The sequence below is a fragment of the Ostrea edulis genome, chromosome 5 (genome assembly GCF_947568905.1).
Source record: "Ostrea edulis chromosome 5, xbOstEdul1.1, whole genome shotgun sequence".
NCBI classification, from domain to species: domain Eukaryota; kingdom Metazoa; phylum Mollusca; class Bivalvia; order Ostreida; family Ostreidae; genus Ostrea; species Ostrea edulis.
In genome coordinates, this window is record NC_079168.1 from 12,092,107 (window position 1) to 12,114,512 (window position 22,406).

The 22,406-nt window shown below is 34.7% G+C and overlaps 1 protein-coding gene across 9 annotated transcripts in view; it reads right to left on the minus strand.

The window, feature by feature from the left end:
• Nucleotides 1-22,406, minus strand: part of LOC125648977 (phospholipid-transporting ATPase ID-like) — a 78,785-nt gene that overhangs the window by 52,714 nt on the left and 3,665 nt on the right. For 6 of the 9 annotated variants that reach the window (XM_048876073.2, XM_048876068.2, XM_056166694.1 and 3 more), the window contains exons 2-4: nucleotides 16,921-16,973; nucleotides 16,662-16,704; nucleotides 8,106-8,164 (exon numbers count right to left, since the gene is read on the minus strand). In XM_048876073.2, coding sequence (XP_048732030.2) covers nucleotides 8,106-8,164; nucleotides 16,662-16,692 — 90 coding nt within the window. In that variant the 5' untranslated portion in view covers nucleotides 16,693-16,704; nucleotides 16,921-16,973. Of the gene's footprint in view, nucleotides 1-8,105; nucleotides 8,165-16,661; nucleotides 16,705-16,920; nucleotides 16,974-17,787; nucleotides 17,993-18,674; nucleotides 18,884-19,293; nucleotides 19,359-22,406 lie in introns of those variants that run through there. The other 3 variants (XM_048876070.2, XM_056166692.1, XM_048876069.2) reach the window with 3 other exon arrangements.

A 22,406-nucleotide genomic window follows, 5' to 3' on the forward strand; every position in this document is an offset into this window, starting at 1 on the left:
CTCCCTAGACCTAGATGTAGCTATGTTTTCATAGTCGCATACATAATCTGCAATCATGCTTCACTATGTTGACTCACCAAAATGGGGTGAAAACTTCATACAAACAGAAAGGGTTGACAATTAGTTTTTTTGTCTGGTCATATTCCTCATCTATTGAGGTGAATATCATCTTCACACTAACACCCAATGGGACCAGTCTCCAGGATTAGTATTTTGTTATGCATATAGCGATTAATAGTGCCATCTCCCCCTGGAGTTTTTAAAGATTGCATTACCCGTTACTTTTATATACTTTATGTATATGTAATATCAAGTTGCTTTGGTTTTCGATCAGCATTGGAAGAAAAAACCCAAGAATTTGTTCCCCATCCAATATGGCTGCAGTGATTGTAATTTACCCAAATCCCATCCATTCCTCTAAAAATTCAGGTGATTAGCTTGATATCCATTTCTTTATGGTCAGAATCCTAATGAGTCTATGTTCATCCTCAGTGGCAACACTTTCTTTATGATATATTAAAACCCTCTCCGCATCAGGGGCTGTTATTCCTGTATGGCTATTTAAACTGATTTGTCTTTGTGCTAAGCCGTCTCATGAGGTCTTCTTTAATTACTCCTGTGAGTGTATTTACTGAGAAGTCCAATCTCATCTGCCTCAATCAAATCAATTCGGAATCAGTGATTCAAAAAGAAATTGATCAACGGTTGGAGTAACACAAAATGTGTTTGATTAAATCACACCAACTTCAACAAGTTTTCACAATTCAAATGAAAATATTACTTTAACTATTCAATATACAAAGTAAAACCTTAGCCTAACTTGAACAAGAACAATGAGTTGGGGTGATTTCTCCAAATTAATTTCTATTTTTAGAGTACGATGAGTAGGAAAACATAAAGTATTCGTGAACCTAAAATCCATAAGATGGGTATTAATATTAGAGAGCAGCGTTTGCACTAGGAATTGTTGCAGAGGGACCTATTTCAGCACTGAGATGGACTTAGTCTTCTAAATGTACATACTTTTACCACAATCACGAATCCCTAAATTCATCTATGCAGTTACACAAGACTGCTAAAATATATATTTCTTTTCTTTCATAGAACACCTAATTGATGTCTAAAAGTTGTTAAACAAGAGGCACATGGGTCTTCAGGTCATACATGATGTCTGGGCTGCGTTCAAGATTGTAGCGGCTACAGAGGGCTCGGTACCGCTACAATCTTGAACGGTATGCTAGGCTAGCCCTATGTAGGGATATCAAGCGTTAAATAAATACAGTGCGTTTAATATACTTAGATATCTAGCCTAGCAGCTACGATCTTGAACGCAGCCCTGACAATTTTTTTTACAAATATTTATCCATCTCCTAGATTTGAAGAGTTCTTGTATGATTTTCAAAATAGGTTTAGATTTTACATTGTACGGTAGTAATATTACTATATCATACTTCATATATCGGCCTGGTTAGGTCACAGTAGGTGAAGTATGGATACTACCACCACCATCTTCTGATTTTTTTTGCAGCAATAATTTCTCTGAAATGTATGGATTCCCTGTCTATCTCATCCCAATTTACAAAAAGTGTGAAACAATTACAAAAATTGAAATTGGGATGAGATAGACATGGAATCCATCCATTTTGGAGAAATTATCACTGCAAAAACAATCAGAAGGAGGGGGGGGGGGGGGGGGTGTAGTACTATCCATCCTTCAGGTGACAGCGGGTTAGGTCATCATATAAAGTCAGATCACCTCATTAGTAATGCAAAGCTCCCAGATTGTCTTTCATAGATCCACACACAAAAACCAGCTTGGAAATTCAAGAGGGTGGAGTGACTGTCAAAACTATTCTATGCTAAGGAGGGGTCTACGTCAGTTCATATTCGTGATTTACCACACATCTGTTGTATCATGTTGCATTAGTGTTTTAAAAAGGTGTCTTCACATACCTTGAAAGAGTTTCTCAAATTAACACGAAATCATTTAATTATGAAAGATACGGTGATATGTATTAAGTACAGTTGTCAAAGACGCCGAAAATATGCAACTTTGGATAAAAAACACAAATCTCAACAATTTATTTCATTGAAATAAAAATTTGCGTGCAGTAAATTTGAAATTGGGATCTCAGCTGATTCAGCAATCCGATACTTTATCCACTGAGCTACGATGATAGACAAACAAATCGATCAATACAAATAATTTCACAAAACATTTAAATCACCATCTTGTGACATAATGTCATAAAAAGTGGGCATACTATAAAACCTGGCCTGGCCCCATTGGCCTGGCCTGGCCTCAAAATTGGCCTGGCCCCAATTTGGCCTCTAATTATGCTCCATCCCAAATTTTGGCCTGGCCTCCAAAGTTGGCCTGGCCTCAAATTTGGCCTCTAAAAAAATGTTTGGCCTCAACCAAAAAAAATTTTTTTAATTCAAAATTTTGATTGATTTGATTGATTTATCATTGGTTTTAGTTTTTCAAAGTCATAGCACATAAATAATACGTTTCTGTTGTTTTGTAAATGTGCACTTTACAATAATCATGAACTAACACCAATCTTATTGATTTTATTGATTATCTATTGATCAGTGTATTGAATAAATCATTTTCTTTTCCCTTCACAACAAAACCGATTGCACAACTAATGAAACAATTGGCATATTGATTTTGTTTCAGAATTATGATTAATTTCATTGATTTATTATTTGTGTTAGTTTTTCAAAGTTGTAGAAATAAAATGATATACCGTAAAGTATCGAGTATTGTGCGCACTTGTGTACAATGCGCACCCCCCACTTTGAAAAAAAAATGTCTGGAAAAACCTTAGTCCTATGTATTGTGCGCATTAAAAAAATTGATAGAATGAGTGTGCAAATTTCAGAAATTAAGGTTAAATTCCGCAGGATGAATTCAAAAATTTGTATTCACGCATTATTTGTGTCCGTAACTACCGATACTTCTGAGTATACGCATATACACTGTACCTACCGATTTTTCCAAGTTGCCATTCTTCATAAATTAATCCAAAATAATACAGCTTCAACAGGAGCGTATATTAAATAAACAACAAATTACGAAGAAAAATGAATTTATTTCTTTTCTTTCAGTCCTACTTAGCGGCCATTCACTGCCATACTGTCATATAGGTACTAGTTTATATTAGCCGGGCCGACCACAAGTTTACCCGGTAAACAAATATGGCGGCGGCAACCAAGAAAATACGAAGTTTGTTTTCAAACACTTGTTTTCAAAATAATTTAGTATGTAAATGTTCAGTCTAGGTGCTTGTAATTGCTATACGTGCATTAGCATACAAATAACGCGATTAAAACCCGGCAGTATTTTGCATAGAGCAAACTGACAAGAGCTATGACAGCGAAAATCGTCACTGGTGACATGAACTAAAACCTGTAAAAAAAGGATTTTATATTTAGTCCCATGGATTGTGCGCACCCCCCACTTTCTGGGTAAGAAATTCTGGAAAAAACTGCGCACAATACTCGATACTTTACGGTATGTACATTAGAATAAACATGAAATACTACCAACCTGATTGATTTCATTGATTATCTATTGTTTAGCTTATAGACAAAATCATTTGCTTTTCCCTTCCTAACTTATGTACTAGTACACCAAAAAGTATACTGATGAAATGATTGATTTATTGATATATTTTGTATTCAATAGAATTCAATTTGATATCAATTTACATATTATGAAAGTGTTACAATTGTGTTGTCATTATAATGAGCAGCGCACATTCAGAACAGAGCATGTGGTCTTAATGTTTTCAATGTGCAGATACCACGCATTTAGTGTTACTTGTTTAATTTCCAATGCATGATAAATGACATTTTAAAAAAAATCAAAATAAACATAGTGAAGTGTTTGCTAGCATAATGATAAAAGCCAATGATTTAAGGATTTTAGATTTGTATTTTAGTCTTCTATACTTTACGTAGAATGAACAATGTAGATTAAAACGGATATGATGTATTATAAACATTTCTTTCTTGATTTCATAATTAAGTTTCAATATTCACTACAAAAGTGACAAGTTCCCATGCTCTGAAGGCCTGCCCTGTCAGGATAAAGGGAATATCTATCACCATATTAAAGGATGGTGATGAAAACTTTTGCTGAAGTTGGAAATTCCATTGTACAGAAACAATGGAGCAGTCCAACATTTGCAAATAGGGTGTGTTTGATACAACAGAAATATTTTAATTAGTAACTCATCTTATGATTGTGCTTAAACTAAATAAGGTATACAAAATTGTCTGTCTGAATTTTCAAAATTGTGATTTTTTTTTTCTGGTTTTGTGATAAAGCAACAGTAAAACAGAACTAATTACAATCTGTCCACCGGCCCTTTTCTTATTTTATATCAAAGCCTGCATTAGTTAACAAAAAATTCGTTTGTATCTCTATCTAATCACTGCAGCAGCTATATCTAAGCAAATATCAGATACATATAATGCTCATAATATTGTCTTATAATGGAGAAAAAAAGTTTATGCATCTACAAATTCACAAAGAGCAGCTTTAATTTTGTTCTTAATGTTTTTAGACTTTCATCAAAATCATCTTTTCATTCTGATAACTAATGAAAATAAATGTATCTGTGCAGAGCTGTGTGACATTTCAAACCGTATACCATAGCTTAACCTCAACCTTGACTTCCTGTCAAGACCCGTGCTGTAGAACTCTGTGTTAAATTAATGTTGTAAATAATCTGATATCCCACTGCAGTGCTAGTGTTACATGTTTATTTCAAATAGTTTAAACAGATGTGGACATCCTTAATTCATCAAAAGTTGTAGTTTCAATCTATATGATTTATGGTAGTATTTTATACCTAGATATCAAACTCATTGTTCTTATCAATGAGAGTGATTAAGGCGGTACACTACATTGCAGTGTGTGAAGTGTGATGATTCATCATTAAACTAGTGTGAATTTGTTTTTGTTTTTAATTCATTATCAATAAGTGAAGTGGATCATTAGTAAAATGAGAGTTTTCAATGTGCATATTTACAAAACAACACAAACATATCATTTATGTACAACAATTTTGAAAAATCAAAATCAATAATAAAACAATAGAGTCAATCATAATTGTGAAAAAAATCAATAAGCCAATAATTTCATTACTTCCGTATACTTTTTTGGTGTGTACTAGTACATATGTTAGGAAGGGGAAAATCATTTAATCAATCAACTGATCAATAGATATTCAATAAAATCAATCAGATTGGTGGTAGTTCATGATTATTTTGATGTGCACATTCACAAAATAACACAAACATATCATTCATGTTCAACAATTTTGAAAAAACAAAACCAATAATAAATCAATGAAATTAATCATAATTCTGAAAAAAAAAATCACTATGCCAATCTTTCATTAGTTATATATACGTTTTTTGGTGTGTACTTAGTACATACAGATATGAAGGGAAAAGATTTGATCAATAAACTGATCAATAGATATTCGATAAAATCAATCGGATGGGTGGTAGTTCATGATTATTTTAAAGTGCACATTTACAAAACAACAGAAACATATAATTTATGTGCTATGACTTTGAAAAACTAAAACCAATAATAAATCAATGAATTCAATCGAAATTTTGAATAAAAAAATTTTTTTTGGTTCAGGCCAAAAAATTTTCTAGAGGCCAAATTTGAGGCCAGGTCAACTTTGGAGGCCAGGCCAAAATTTGGGATGGAACATAATTAGAGGCCAAAATTGGGGCCAGGCCAATTTTGAGGTCAGGCCAGGCCAATGGGGCCAGGCCAGGTTTTATAGTATGCCTAAAAAGTGTAAGTCTTCCTGCAGTGACTCTCAGCATGAAAGTTAATTTATTACAGATCCTATTACATGTCGTAAAATCCAAAACTGACAGTCCATATCACTAATATGATCTCAATATAGTTCTAATACTGACATTGAAGGCAACATAAGCTGAAGCAAAGCATAGCTAAGTTCAGTGTCCAACCTTACAACTGGTAAATGAAAATGACTCTCATGACAAAAGTGAAATTGACAACATTGAAGTATTCAGAATCATTGTATATGCCAAAGTTTAAAAACAAACCATGTTGATGAGTTGAAGTCCGTAAATCTGTCAATTACCTCCTTAGAGATTCCAGATGTTTTAATTAAATAAATTACCTCTTGACTGGGTGTTTAGATGAGTGCCCAATCACTAAAACACAGTTCATCATAAATGGTAAAGTTCATTAACAAGAATATCAGTAAAACTGATGGATGCTCCCCAAAATACGTCTAACCAATGAACCTCTTCATATGACGAATGACTCGCACAATGATTAATAACTGTTGAAATATTGTTGAAATGAAGGTTTCTTTTTCATTTATAAGATATGTGTTGAGTGGCGTTGACCTTTACAAAATGACCTTGAGTGCCTTTGTCTGAAAGCCATCTCCCTATTACTTATTTGTGTGATATATGATCAATACCTGTTTTAAAATAAGGCACTTTTTCCTTATATAAGATATATGTTCTGAGTGACCTTGACCTTTCAAAAATGACCTTGGTCCAAAAGTCTCTGTCTCAAGAAATATTTATGATCAATTATGATCAATTTCTGATAAAAGGTTTAGGAGATGGGAACTTGTATATCAAAAACTGTTGAAATATAAAATTTTATATGTTCTGTGTGACCTGGACCTTTCCAAAATGACCTTGAAGAGACCTTGGTTCAAAAGTTCTTGTCTCAAGGAACATTTGTGATAATTTCTAATAAAAGTTTTAGGAATTATGAGCTCGGACGGACAGACATGACGGCGACTATATGCTCCCCTGAAATTTTTCAGGGAGCATGAAAAGAAAGAACAATACTCTAGGTAATTATCTACTTCAGTTTAAAGCACTTTAATAGATATTCTCATTGACTGAACAGATTTCTTCTACTAACAAACTAAAATAGAAATTATGAAAAATAAAAATCTTAACATGATTTATACTGTACTTTTGATAATACTGAAGACATATTTATGGAATAAAGTTTGACAAATAAAGTCTTTCCAGTGGAAAATTTTGATGAGTAAAATATCGCTAGTATAAATATTGTACTGTATCAGAAAAATTAGGCTAATTCACACCCCTATCCACAGTACCAAGTTTACTCAATGTAAGGATGAAAACCAACTTCAAAGTTTGTTGGATAAATGTGAACAACATGGAGGTGTTACCTTACGGAATGTCATAAAATTTTTGGTATGTAATGTAAATCAAACTGACAACTTTAGAGGCTGTCCTCAAGACTAAATCAGCTGGAGACGTGCTACTTGAAGTTGTAAAAAGGGAAAATTTTACTGCTTGAAATCTAAGGTCCATGGGAATTTTGTATAATAAAATGATTTCATATCTTGTCCCTTTGCTTTTAAAAGTTTTATTTTCATTGACATAGGAAATTACGAATGTCCCATCTGGTCCCCTAATCCTATCTAAAACGATCTCCATTTACACATATGATGGTATGTGTACATTACAATTCTCATCTAAAACTAATCTATGTGTATTTATCTTAGTGAGATTCATATTTTAGCATCTTTGGTTTTGAAATAAATGCATTAACTTTTATGGTTTACACTGAAATATGAAATTATCTATATATCCACTTATCATTGAAAACAGTAGTGATAACTCATGACAAGCTTTTAGCGATCATTCAAATCCATTCTTAATTGTAAATGTAGGCGTTTTAGAGTGGTGAATGTGAAATTTTAACTTGTTCACACAAATCGTTTGACCTACTATGTTCAAATTCAAATGCAGATTGTGGAGGCATTGTCTCTTGATGTCTGTGAGGAAATTGTTCAAGACCAGCCAAACTGATAATCATGATGTCATAATGAATTAAATTTTTTAACTTTGGTTGATTGAATGAAAAATTTATTACATACATCGATTCTGCGGGCTTGCTGGATTTTAGCAGGGCTGACAGAATTTAGAGTTGTAAGCCCTAATGGTCCATCTCGATTTTTTTCTGAGTTTTGTACACTGCAATGTGAGTTAAATTTCGTGGAAATTTTTCGAATTATGAACAAATTAAATGATTTACTTACAGCATACAGAAACTGTGTGTTGTATGCTGGATCACTGCCTTTGATGTGTCGTTCTATTTCTGAAAATAATAAAACAATATCTAGACAATCGTCACAGTTTAATTTACAAAATAACATTAAAATGGTCAGGTATAATGATAAACTGAACAAAATTTGTCAGAAGAAAACAGAACTCACTGTGCAAGGTTAAATGGGTGTGGAGAGGGGGGGGGAGCAAGAGAGAGAGAAAGTAGTATAAAATGTTTCAGAATGATATTGTGTGTCAATAGACTACTTGAGTAAAAGGATAACTTTTTTTCAATGAGGTTCATATAACTCTGAATATCAGAATCACATCATATCTTATAGAAGAGCCAAGACATCTGAATTAAGTTGCAATGAAATGAAGCACCAAATACAATCGCTGAGTAATGGTCCTGTCATAAGTCCCTAACCCGATCACTCATCCATAAAATAAAGGTCAGTTGCAGCATCTGAATTATTAATGGTTGTGTCCATAGAAAATACTGTTGCTGTGAATAGGCTCGCCTGAAAAAACTCGAACAAGTTCACTCATCCGAAAAATGTAGGTCAAAAGCAGCATCCGAATCATTAGTGATTGACTGTGTATTAGTAGATGCACACATGCAAATTTGAATCATGTAAGTAAAATAGGTTCTTGAAATTAAACTACAAACTCATTAACTTGTCAGATCTGCAGCAACCATGAACGGTTGGATAATGCATATACTTCTACTTTTATGAATCACCTACTCAAGTTTGAATCATGTAGGACTAATATTTATGTGTACATACATTTGAAAAATTTAAACCTGCTGTTCAGATGCTGATGATATACAATAGCTCTTCGGACATTCTGACCAGGCTTGGATTTCTCGAAAAAATCTCAAACTTAAGTTAGAGTTTTCTTTCATTTGAGCAATCAAAATTTGAGTAAAATCTCAGACTTAAGGTAATTCCCCATACCACATCTTAGTATTGAAAAAACCTACAGATTTCTATCAAAATTTGCATGTATTTTGTTGAGGATGTGTATTGACCAAATTCCCGAAGAAAAATATGTTTAGCGGCCTTTCCCAGAGTACAGCCACTTCTAAAATTAGAACACATCACTTTAAAACAAGCAGTGTTAATATACATACATTTTAAGACACTGTCTTTATTTAAACGATAGAAATATGTTTCTTTCATATGATTTGAAGAAAATGTATTGCATTTGACTGTTTTCAATAATTTTTCATCTACTGAACCATGTTCTTGGTTTCAAGGTGATGAAATGCACGTATAGTAGTCAAATTTTGACTAATCATAGCCTACCATATCCGGAAAATTGTGCTTTCAAAAACCTTCAGATTTTTTAAACATTTCAATATGTTTTACATTTACACTCCAGCAATCATTTGACATAAGAAGTAGATAGGATATCGGATAATTTGAGAGTCCAACGACCCCCTCTAGGTTAAAAACCTTGAAAAAACGCATGTTGGAAAATGGTGTCTAAAATTCCTATCTCTGCAAACATGTTCCATTCATCATTTACATTACTAAATTATCATTTCAAGAAATATTACAAGGTGGTTTTTGAAAAACAGTTTAAAACATTAAAGCTTCAAATAGCTAAAAACCACTTTCATTGATTGCTGCAAGCTTTACGGATCGGGCTTGAAGTTAGAAAAATCCTAACTTTACTATGGAGCTTACTAAATCCATATCCTACGTCACATGAACACTGACATGACGTCACAATAGATGAAAAAATAAAATTATCTCGCCAGCAAACTCCCCGTCGAGGCTTCATTACGTCACCTACGAATTTGGTTTGTGAGCAAACGAACTCTGGTGGAAGTTTGATCTCGCCAGATCTAGTTGGAACAAAGTGATATAGATCAGAATGATTTTTACATTTTTAACGCTCATTCAGAGAATGCTAACCTATGCTCAAGGTACAAATTTTGGGAAATTCCAATATTTTAAAACACCCGAATTCTGCATTCCCCGCCCCCTTGGTAATTTTTAGTTCCTGGTAGTTTTTAACAATACGATACAGCCATGCGATGTGAGTCTTAACGACATGTAACTACCGCGTACATTCCGAATCGTTTTAATCAAAACATCAGTAAAGGTCATGTCCGGCCAGAAAAGTGTTTTAGATGAAAGAAAATTGCATTACAACACCCACGATCCATACTGTAGCACAAGAACACAAACAAAGGACACCTAGGCCTAGTCTAGATAGGGCCTAAATATGTGACAAATCTGTCAGCGTATGTTCTAAATTGAACACCCAGAAATCATTAGACACAACAGAGATATGCACATACATTGTACATGTACATGCACATTTATTATGAATTCGGAGGGCATTGGAAGCAATTTTTGTCGTGTAAATAAATATAAAAACTATGATTTGCAGGGGGGGGGAGTTTACAATGTCAGTATAGCTTTAGATTATGCATATATTTTATTAAAATCATGACAACATCGGTATTATTCTTTCAGGTTTAAATAAATTAAAGGGAAAACATAACAAAAATATGTGACTGTCAGTATATGTAGCACACAAAAATTAGCATTTTGTTGAATAGGAGATTCGATATTTCTACCCATCATTAATGATCAGAAATCACACAAAACAAACGGCCTACAATAGATACATTGAAAGTTGGCAACACGATTTAACATCATAATCTGTAATATTTGCAGAAATCTCACGGGAATTACTGAACGACTGTGTGTCATAACGCAATGTGTATGGAGAGTTTACGACTTCGCCATGTATATAACTATAAGTATTTTCTCTCCCGAACGTTGTCTTGTATAAAACCGGCTTGTTTTATTATTGCGATTCGTATGTTGTTTTTTAATTCTAAATTTTTGTTGTTTGCATTCAAACAATCAGTCTTAATATGGTCTACAAAATTCACCAAAATGCCATCGGGTTCGTTGAATGTGTGATAACGTTCGTGACTCGTGAATAACGTTTCTAACGTTATTTGACGTGGTATGGGGAATTACCTTAAGTTCAAGTTTTGACTTAATTTTTTAAAAAGAAATCCTGGCCAGATGAGCTAAATATGCCTTTGAATTTAGTATTAATTTATACCTTTATGTTAAAAACCCCCTCACGAGTGAAAACTTCTCATACAGAATTTTCCAACTTTCCTAAACAATGAATTTGAAAACTATTGAACTTGTTCTATCAATCTTGTGCTATACAGTCTCTTAATGTAACAGCATAGAATTAACTTCAATTCTTTACCAGCAATGTAAAAATAGGTTTTAAATTCAGTATGTACACACTATGTACAAGAGGCCCACAGGCCTTATCGGTCACCTGAGTATTAGGTAAAAGTATCACTAGCCCCAAAGGCTATGAATCTAGGGAAAAAAATTCCTGTTCTGCATATCTAAATAAAAATTCTGATATTCAGCAAATAAAACAAATTGTATTCATTAAACTTAATTGCCCCTGAAACTGGTGAAAGACTTAACATAATATGATATATGTAACATTAATTTAACACAATATGATTTATTTTGACCTATCCAAGAGTAAAACTCCCAGCGTTGCCAAGGTCACAATTTTGGTACACCCTTTTCTGCTTTCCCTAAATAATATATAGTTTTTTACTGTTTCAACAAAATTAAAGAAGTCTTTCAAATGATAAAGACAATAATCATAATAATTTTGGTCCCACACTGGAACCAAAACCCCTGAGATCATGAAATTTACAATTTTGGTAAAGAACTACTTAAAACGTTTTACACATATACACTATATACTGGCGGTATACACCAAGTTTGGCCCTGCCCTGAAGTCAGAACCTCTACCTCGGGGATCATGAAATCTATACATTTACATCTACATCACTATTCATTTAGTTTTTCTTATCGCAATTCACCTTTGAATTAGAACGCTTTGGCTGATATAGTATTGCGTTGTGTGACGACACAATTGAATCTGTTTGTAATACAATTGCGAAATGCAACAGAAACTCTCATTGGTCCATATGTATAAGTCCGCCCAAATTCCCTTATACGGGAGTAGTCAGCATTTGAAAACATGACGGCCAGATGCTAGATGGAGAAAAACTTCAAAGGAAGAAAGAGAAAAAGTTGTATTCTTGTGTTGTTGTCTCATAAATTTAATATAAAAAAATTCCTAACATATTTTCCTACTATACTTGTGTCCAAACATACCTTCAAATATTTATTAAAGCCCCATACGACCCAAAAACTCGATCACAGCTTTTGATGATTTCGTTCGTAGACGTAGCCATGTTAGGTAGCCAGTCAATTCGAATCCCGGTTCATTTCCATACTGGCACAATAGTGTCTAGATGTGTACTAATTCCCCACAAATATTTTAACTAAATTGTTTAAATAATATACCACCCCAGTCCTATTAAATGATAATTACTCAAAAAGCTAAACTCATGGCAGTGCGGCTTTCACTAGTCATGAGCGGCCGCGCCGGCCGATCTCCATCTAATGGGCTTATGTAGCATTTTCGTTCATCTAGAGCTTATTTTACCTAATTACAAAAATTGGTACAAAAATGTTTTAATTTCTATTAATTATTCGTGTTGATAATAAATGAAGAGCGAATACATAATTTACAACCGATTTTATGAATAGATACCAATAGCATGAGTTCGAATTGACCGGCTAACTAACATGGCTACGTCAACAAATGAAATCATTTGAAGCTGCGAGTTTTCGGGTGGTGTGTGGCTTTAATGAATATTTGAAGGTATGTTTGGACGCAAGTATATAGTAGGAAAATGTGTTAAGATTTTTTTATATTGAGTTTATGAGACAGCAACACAAGAATACACCGATTTCAGGCCTCAACCGTCCGCTGCTTTTTGTGACCCGTAAATCGAAGGTTTTTTATAAGAGGTGGATCTTTTCAGAGAGCTATGTACAGTTCTCCAGCAACACTGAATCCGCTCGAGAAAGTGGGCGGGCTGTAATCGGCCAATGAAAACTCTTGTTGTATTACATCAAACATGTCATTCAAATTGTTCAATCGTCTCATTCAATTGTGTCGTCACACAACGCAATACTATATCGGGTAAAGCGTTCTAATTCAAAGGTGAATTGCGATAAAGGTGTTGTACAGTTGTAGAGAAGATTTTTAAATATTGGTCAATGTTTGGCAATTTTTACCTTGACCCTAAGGGGTGCAGAAACCCTGAAATTTATATCTTATGTCCCCTTGTCCCAAAGATGCTTCATACCAAATTTAAAAAGAACTGGAACAGTAGTTATCAAGAAGAAGTAAAACTGTTCAATTAATAAGGCATGTTTGTTGCTGACCAACCTAGCTGAGTGTACTCAAGTGCCCTAATAAAAACACCATACAAATTCACCTATTTATGAATTCTGCACTAACTAGAACAGGCATAAAGTTCTACCATAATTAAATTGTGTATTGATGGACAATGAATAATGCATGCAATTCACCATATTAACTTGAATCATGCATAATATCGGGTTTTGAGTAGAAAATTAAGACCAAATTATACATACCCCCAATATCAGCTACCTTCCCACAACACAGTTTTGTCATTCCTGACAACTACAGATCCATATGTTCAATGACAAAGCTAGGTTACAGTCATCATAACATGCATTTCAACATGCGTGTATACATTTTCAGATATTTCAGAAAAGAGTGGAACTTTTCGACCTGTTTTTTTTGTTGAAAAGACGTTTCTCTCCGAGACTGACAATTATCAACTGATCAATGATGTATTTCTTTCTGTGCCTGCACAAAGTAATGGAGGACTATTAACATGAATAATGAAATCTTCTTAACATCTTGTTATCAATAGAACAATGCGTCATGAAATATTCATCCCTGTTGATCATGTGTATGAAAACTACAACTGAAGCACAGAGGAGAAAAAATAACAGATTGATCAAATATCGGATCAATCCATAAAATATTGAATCAGAGTCAATGCTCTGAAAAAACAGCAGGTGAAAACAACCATGGAATGAAGCACTCACTGGAGCGGCTTCAGTCCTTTGTTTGGAACACTTTGAGTGTACACTGGTCCCTTTCAGTAAATGTACTATGTTCAGACTCTGTAACTTTGTTACTGTTGCGGATAATGATATATACACACAGAGATCCAATTTCACTGTGACGATTGTCACTTGCTCATATCAATGAAACGAAGAACAATTTTATTACTTAATTCTCTGAAGGAATTAAGCTTTCTGCTTGATGTTCGGTTAATATAATAATTGATGATTCACTAAAACTAAAGTCTTTCAACCATGATTTGCATAACATCTGTGGAAACGGGACAAGATAAACTATATATGCACATAATTCAATTTACCGGTTCATCGGAGAAACTAGGAAGTGGAAACTTAGAAAGATGTGTAGTACTTCAACTGGTGCATCTAGTCTAATGAGAAAACTGGCAACACACAATATCAAGTGATTTATGGAGTCGTATTACAAAATAGCACTGAAACTCTTCATTACAATAAACATCTGAGGGAGACGTGCACCTCTTCTGATTAATATTAACCGAACACAGAAAATCTGCAAAGCAAGTAAATATTGACTGCATAATAAAGACAGCAGTGACACACAAACATAGAACTCTTTGACCTACTTCAGCAGAGACAGGGGGAGGAGGGGGGATAGGTGTCATGTTAATATAAGACAATTACATATCTTGCTTTGGCAACAATTAACTAAATGAAAGTTTGCATGTTTGCCTGTTGGAGGTGTTCTTCGACCTAATTAGTTACACACAGTAAAACAAAGTTACAATGATTAATTAATCATAATACAGAATCAAGAAACCAACTCGTTATCAAATGAATTTTATTCCCCACGATTAGCAAAACCATACAAGAGACCCATGGACTGCAACACTCACCTGAGTCAACCTGGTCCTGCCATTCTTCAAAAGAAGACTTCTTGCGAAAGAATTTCAACCCATATTATGACCCCACCTAAGCCGGGATCATTACTTAACCACAGAACATAGTGATGCCCTATATTCCCCTATATTCATGATTCACATAAAATCTATCTCCGATTTTAGCCCCACCCTTACCCCATGGTCCATATTTTTTTCATTCGAAGCAGATTTTCAAATTTGCCCCCATACATTCTTTGATCTCTTATTGTGGCCTCATCCAACCTCTGGGAGCCACAAGTTGAACAAGCTTGATTCTGCATTACCTGAAGATGCTTGCATATTAATATGGCTGATGGTCCTGTTGCTCTTTAAAAAAAGATTTTCAAAGTTTTTTCTCTCTACATATATCCCAAAATAAAATTTTTATCCTTTACAGTGGCCCCATCCTACCCACCACGGTTGTGATTTGAACAAACTTGAGCACTACCTGAGGATGCTTGCATGTAAATTTCCCTTACCAATTCCCGGTTGTTTTTGAGAAGATTTTAAAAGATTTTTTTCGACATATCCCCATGTAAAGCTGATCTCCTATTGTGGCCCTATCCTACCCCCAGGGGCCATAATCTGAACAATATTGAATCTTTATCTCCTATTGTGGCCCTATCCTACCCCCTAGGGGCCATAATCTGAACAATATTGAATCTTTATCTTTATGGAATCTTTCGCAAAATTTTTGTTTTTTCTGGCTTAGTGGTTCTTGAGAAGGATGCAGATGGAAAATGAAATATATTGAATGCAGGCAGCATGCAATCAATGATAAATTGTGTCCCCATCACAGTTATCAAATCCCTCAAATGCCATCGTCTCTGCCATATGCAACAAGAACTGTCCCTGTGGGACTAATAACCCCCGCAGGACACATCGGATGGTGAGAAATAGTAAATTTGTACTCATTGAAGAATAAACACATCCTTTTGACATAAAGATTCTTGAGAGCAATTAATGTAAATGCAAGACTATATATTCTGCAGCAGAGTGTTACTCAGAATATTGAAGATATGCTTAATAATTTCTGAATAATATTACATGAATAACTACTATTCAGTGTACTTGAGCCAGAAAACACATCTTTTATTAACAAAATCATCCATAGACAGATGGACAGACAAACAGAATGATGATTCCATTCTACCCTCTCCTAAACTAATGCAGTAGTCTCTGTGAAAGAACAGATCATTATAAAATGTAAAAGAGAATGACTAGGTCAATGAAGTTGGAAAAAATAACAATAAAATGAAAATATCCATAACTTCCTTGAATGTTTAAGAATCTTGATAAAAATGACAGGAGTACAACTTCATTATATACATAATATATACACAAAGTTTGAAATATACTCTGTAAACTAACAACACACCACCACCCCACCCCAAAATTGGGGGAGGGGGATCCATAACTTCCTTGAATATTAAAATATCTCGATCAAAATAGCAGGTGTACAACATCATTATTTATAAGTTTTAATGAAATCTGTTCATTGGTGTTTAAGATAACTTCTGGACAAATGATGTCTACGGACAAATGGATGGACGGACAGACAATGTGATTCATTTTTGGGGGTATAGTAAATGAAATCATACAGTTGATCATGCTTGAAACTTACCTATCGGCTTTTCCTTTTTCCAAAACTGCATGATGAGGCTACACTGCAAAAGAACATACCTTCCAACTGATCAATTCTGTCCCAATATTTCTACAACTTGCAATTTCTATACAGAGTCAATGAAACCTTTCTCTAAAACAATACCATGGTATCCAATGACTGTCTCTTGTTTGGCAGAAGGGCGTGTCATTGTTCAATCTAAACCTGAGCAAAAATGTTTGGAATTTATAAATACATGTACTGGTCAAATTTCCCTTACCTGATTCCCACATCAAGCCAGTCTCACACTTCCTTCCAACACATCATCAGGGGCTGAAACAAAACACAACTGTCATCATTAACAGGATCAAACTATCTGTGTACTTACAACGTTTAATATGCTCAACAGTAGATATTGTAGATGTTTGTCAAAAAACCAATAATTTCTATGACATCATTAAAATAATATGCATGCATGCATCATATTCTCTGCTATAGGATTAAATCATCAGTTATATTTAGATGGAAACACCCGTTCTGCTTAAATAGCATGTTTCCTGTTATCTCCTTGGTCACTTAATGCATATGACAATGCAGCTGCTTTTAAATAGAGACAATTCATTGCACTGATTGTTGGATACCTATCAAATGAACATTAAATTGTTCAAGACTATCTATAATTAACCAAAACACACGAAAACTTGACCCATTTTGCTTAAATAGCATGTTTCCTGTTATCTCGTGGGTCTCTTAATGCATATGACAATGCAGTTGCTTTTAAATAGAGACAATTCATTGCACTGATTGTTGGACACCTATCAAATGAACATTAAATTGTTCAAGACTATCTATAATTAACCAAAACACATGGAAACTTGACCCCCGACCCCCGTCAGACCATCATATACTATGTAGATATATGTAAGTATATAAATTCATTGAAAGACATCTTAGAATTCATTTTCTAATTGTCCTGAATTCTGAGATTTTTACCACACTCTAGTTAAACATTTATGAAGTTTTCCACCTACACATAATCTGACAGCTGTGGCAGAAATTGTAAAATAACACCAAAACTGATATTCATAAACAACAGCTACCCCCCAAATAAAGATCGAAACCTTTCAGCAGAATGACATATACTTACAGCTTGGTAGATTAGTGGAACAGAACGGTCACCTCAATAATGAGCTCAACACCGCATGTCCACCATACATCATATTAATAAGTTTGCATCAACTATAATTTAGGGTTGAATGTCGCCACGTAAAGTAGACTTGGCTCAACCCTAAACCTTTAACAAAATTTTAACATTCTTTCATTTACTGTCGTTAAAATTTAAGCAGTGTCAATATTTAAATATGTGACAGTGTTAACTAAGTATGCGTGTAAGAACTGTATACTATCAAATTTATCCCTGTGTCCTAGATATAAAGAATTTTCTCGCATGTCGATTTTTTTATTAGACATTTTTATCAAGCAATTATTGTAAAAGCATTAATGGGGGGGGGGGGGTGTTAAAATTTCATTGTCTTTATGATTATGGACTTACCTGCTAACTCGAGAAATTGAACTACAATCAACAATTAAGAAAAACTTTTTGCTAAACCACAAAAATTTTAACCCATGGATAAATCAGAACAATATCTTTATAGACCGAACATAATATATTTGTAGACAGAACATATCTTTATAGACAGAACATATCTTTGTAAACAGAACACATCTTTGTAAACAGAACATAAATATCTTTGTAGACAGAATGTATTTGATTCCTATTCCTACATGTCACGTCTCAAGTAATGTCTATCATCAGATGCATGAAAGCTCTACCAAACCAAACATTTGGTCATTGACATATGGGTTCTCGCAATGCAGAGTTGGGTGAGGCAAGAATTTAATACATCTTTCATATTTGACACAGTGATTAACATAATCATTTCGAAATAATCTACTGAAACCACTAGAATCAGTGAAAACAACCCCTACTCCTTCTGAAAGGGGATCCATGCTGTTTCCTTTTCACTCACCTACCTTCATCCTCGCTCCCCAAAAACAGTGGATGACCAATGCCATATTCTCCAGTCTAGACAATCTGTTCCACTTACTTTCCTCAGCAACAACTTGTGTGTACAAATATCATAATAAACATGCAGTTGTTTGAACTTCAAACAGAAGCATAACCAAAGACACTATTGACAATACAAACAGCTATATCATGTTATTCATGAATTAATGAATGCCATGTGAATCTGCATCCCTAGAAACTTTCCAACAATGACATCATGTTTATTTTTCAGACAGGGTCGTTAACCCACTGTTTACCTCTACTAAATAAGAAGAGTACAATATTAGTATCCATTGCACTGCCTGGGTTTACAAACACACCATGATGATATCTAAATCATTCAAATCCGACTTTTGGAAAATCTTTTTTTAAAGTTCCAACACCAAATTACTGCAAAAATGTATGTGTTCAATATATCTAAAGATTAATTAATGTATATCTTAAAAATTCTTAAATTTTCACCTTTAGGAATACTGCAGGCTTCAAAACGATTGAAAATGCTTAAAGGATTTATATACAGAATGCAACTGAGAGCCAAAGGACATGCATATGGAAACTCATCAATTCAACTCCACTTCCACCCACCTAGTGGTTACCATGGTAACAAGCACTTCCTTAATTCCCTACGTCTGTCAACACCTAATTTTCTGTTATCATCTCAACTATTTACACAACATTCCCCCTCCAAAACAGATCATCAGCTTCCAATTATCTATTTACATTCTGATTCACGAACACTTCACCTGCATAAAACTTTTCCTGCTACCTTGCGTCAAACAACCAGAAGAACAATATTGTGACAATCAAAGAATTTTTATTAAACAAAATATAGCTTCAGTACAGCTGCTCCTTTTAATCTCGCCATGATTCCAATATTTTTACTGTTCCTCAATAGAGCTAGAGTATAAAACAGTACTTCACTTATTATCAAGCGCAGCAGGCTTTAGTGTCCAAGGGTACAAATGTACACTGCCTGTTCTTATAGGACATGTAGAGGGACATAGCAATGATATAGACACAACATAGTAAAAACACAAACTCACTATACTATACACTCAAATACGTTAAACAAACACTGCTCTATTATGTGAACAAAAAAGTCCATTGTAATCCAATTCCGCTTATTTTCATACCATCATGCATGACACAGTATAGAGGTACAGTACGTTTAATTATATTAACTGCCTTGAAATGCAGTGCTGGTTAACAATTACATATTAGTGACTGAATTTTTAAGAGCTGTTAATGACGGTAATTCGTATTTAAAGTGGATGGGTATGTTTTAAGAGTTTCTAAGTACAGACATTAACTGAGTTACACAAAAAAACATGTTACAATTAGTTCTCAACTTCTCCGTGATGTCTTCAACCAGCTTGTAACAAAACCATCTGTTATCTTACTGACATTAATAAGTGTACTGAAATCTACATACACTCCCTCGGGATCTTCCCATCCTCTTGGTGACATCATTTCAATACACATGTACATTATTCATATTAAACAAAGCGTTACATACTATCCGCTATGGTACTCAAGTCAACATGCCCATCCGGAAATGTACATTGACGCTCACTGTTTTTACAAGTACCCAAAGTGACCTTCTAACATGAAATTCTGACAAAGCCCACCTTATGATCTGATAAGTGATATACTTGTAAAGTTAATAAGTAACAAATCAACAGAAAATGTAATATAATAAAGCATATTGAATTTACTTCAATGAATTTGTATATAAGCAGTTCTCCTTTAAATGCCTTTCCTATTTTTCTACATTTTCTAAAGAACATCACATGACACCTATAGAATCAACACACCTACGACACAAACCCAACAAACACACACACCCCCAACCACATCCCCTAGACAAACCCAACAAACACACACACCCCCAACCCCATCCCCTAGACAAACCCAACAAACACCCCCCCCCAACCCCATCCCCTAGACAAACCCAACAAACACACACCTCCCCAACCCCATCCCCTAGACAAACCCATCAAACACCCCCCCAACCCCATCCCCTAGACAAACCCAACAAACACATCCCAACCCCATCCCCTAGACAAACCCAACAAACACCCCCAACCCCATCCCCTAGACAAACCCAACAAACACACATCCCAACCCCATCCCCTAGACAAACCCAACAAACACACACCTCCCCAACCCCATCCCCTAAACAAACCCAACAAACACACACACCCCCAACCCCTAGACAAACCCATCAAACACACTCCCCCAACCCCTAGACAAACCCAACAAACACACACACCCCCAACCCCTAGACAAACCCAACAAACACGAACACCCCCAACCCCTAGACAAACCCAACAAACACACATACCCCCAACCCCTAGACAAACCCAACAAACACACATACCCCCATCCCCATCCCCTAGACAAACCCAACAAACACACACACACCCAACCCCATCCCCTAGACAAACCCAACAAACACACCCCCAACCCCATCCCCTAGACAAACCCAACAAACACACACACCCCCAACCCCATCCCCTAGACAAACCCATCAAACACACTCCCCCAACCCCTAGACAAACCCAACAAACACACACACCCCATCCCCTAGACAAACCCAACAAACACACACACCCCCAACCCCATCCCCTAGACAAACCCATCAAACACACTCCCCCAACCCCTAGACAAACCCAACAAACACACACACCCCATCCCCTAGACAAACCCAACAAACACACACACCCAACCCCTAGACTTTGAATATATTCAAATATATAAAACAAACATCGCTCAGTAATTATGTGAATAAAGATTCACCTGTAATCTATTTAATCTATTTTTTTAATAAATAAAATTCATAAATTAATTTAAACAATATTTCATTCAACACTGAATGGGATTGGGCAGTAGCATAAACCTATCTTTTAGCCTTCTATCTTCATAAATTTAGCTGTGTAACATGACCTACACTGTCAGATTTACAAAATCATGCAGTGTACTAACTAGTTCAAGTGAATAATTGATACAACCCTGAGTGTCAAAAAAGTTTTAAGACGAGACTTTGTATTTCCGAAAAAGTCAATTCATTTCACTTACCAAGTAGAATTCAATTTTATCCAATACAGACTTCAAATGAAAGGACTCAAATTACTGAGATGATGCATCATTTATGAATTCAACTTTTACTAACATAATTTTGTGAAAATGAATCCGATCCAGACCCACTAATCTTTATTGTGATTTTATTTTCAAAGAGACTCATCGGATTAAAAGGAAGTAAGCATTGCAACAACGTTAAAATTCAATTTCGTGTTTCAGAAGCCATAATTTCAAAAAACTTTGTTGGATTAAAGTTTCCCGACAATATGCCAATCTTTATCATAACAAACATTCATGATTTATCTGACAGTTTAAGAGATGTTGCAACAACAAAATGTTTCCAATGAAAATTCTGGACACATCAAGAATGTACTAAACTTGTTGGGACCCTTATTCAGATCTATCATAATGACTATATTTCCCCTTGTATATTTGATATTCTTAAATAATCCTTGCATAAAAAAATGATTCAAGCCATGAAAGCTAATCTAAAATTAAATCTTGACAATTGCTGCATCTCGGGAAGGAGAGGTGTAATTGGCTGATAAATCAAATAGATTATGATGACCTCATTTTGGGACTTCGGTATGGCCATGCATAGCCACATATTCTATGTA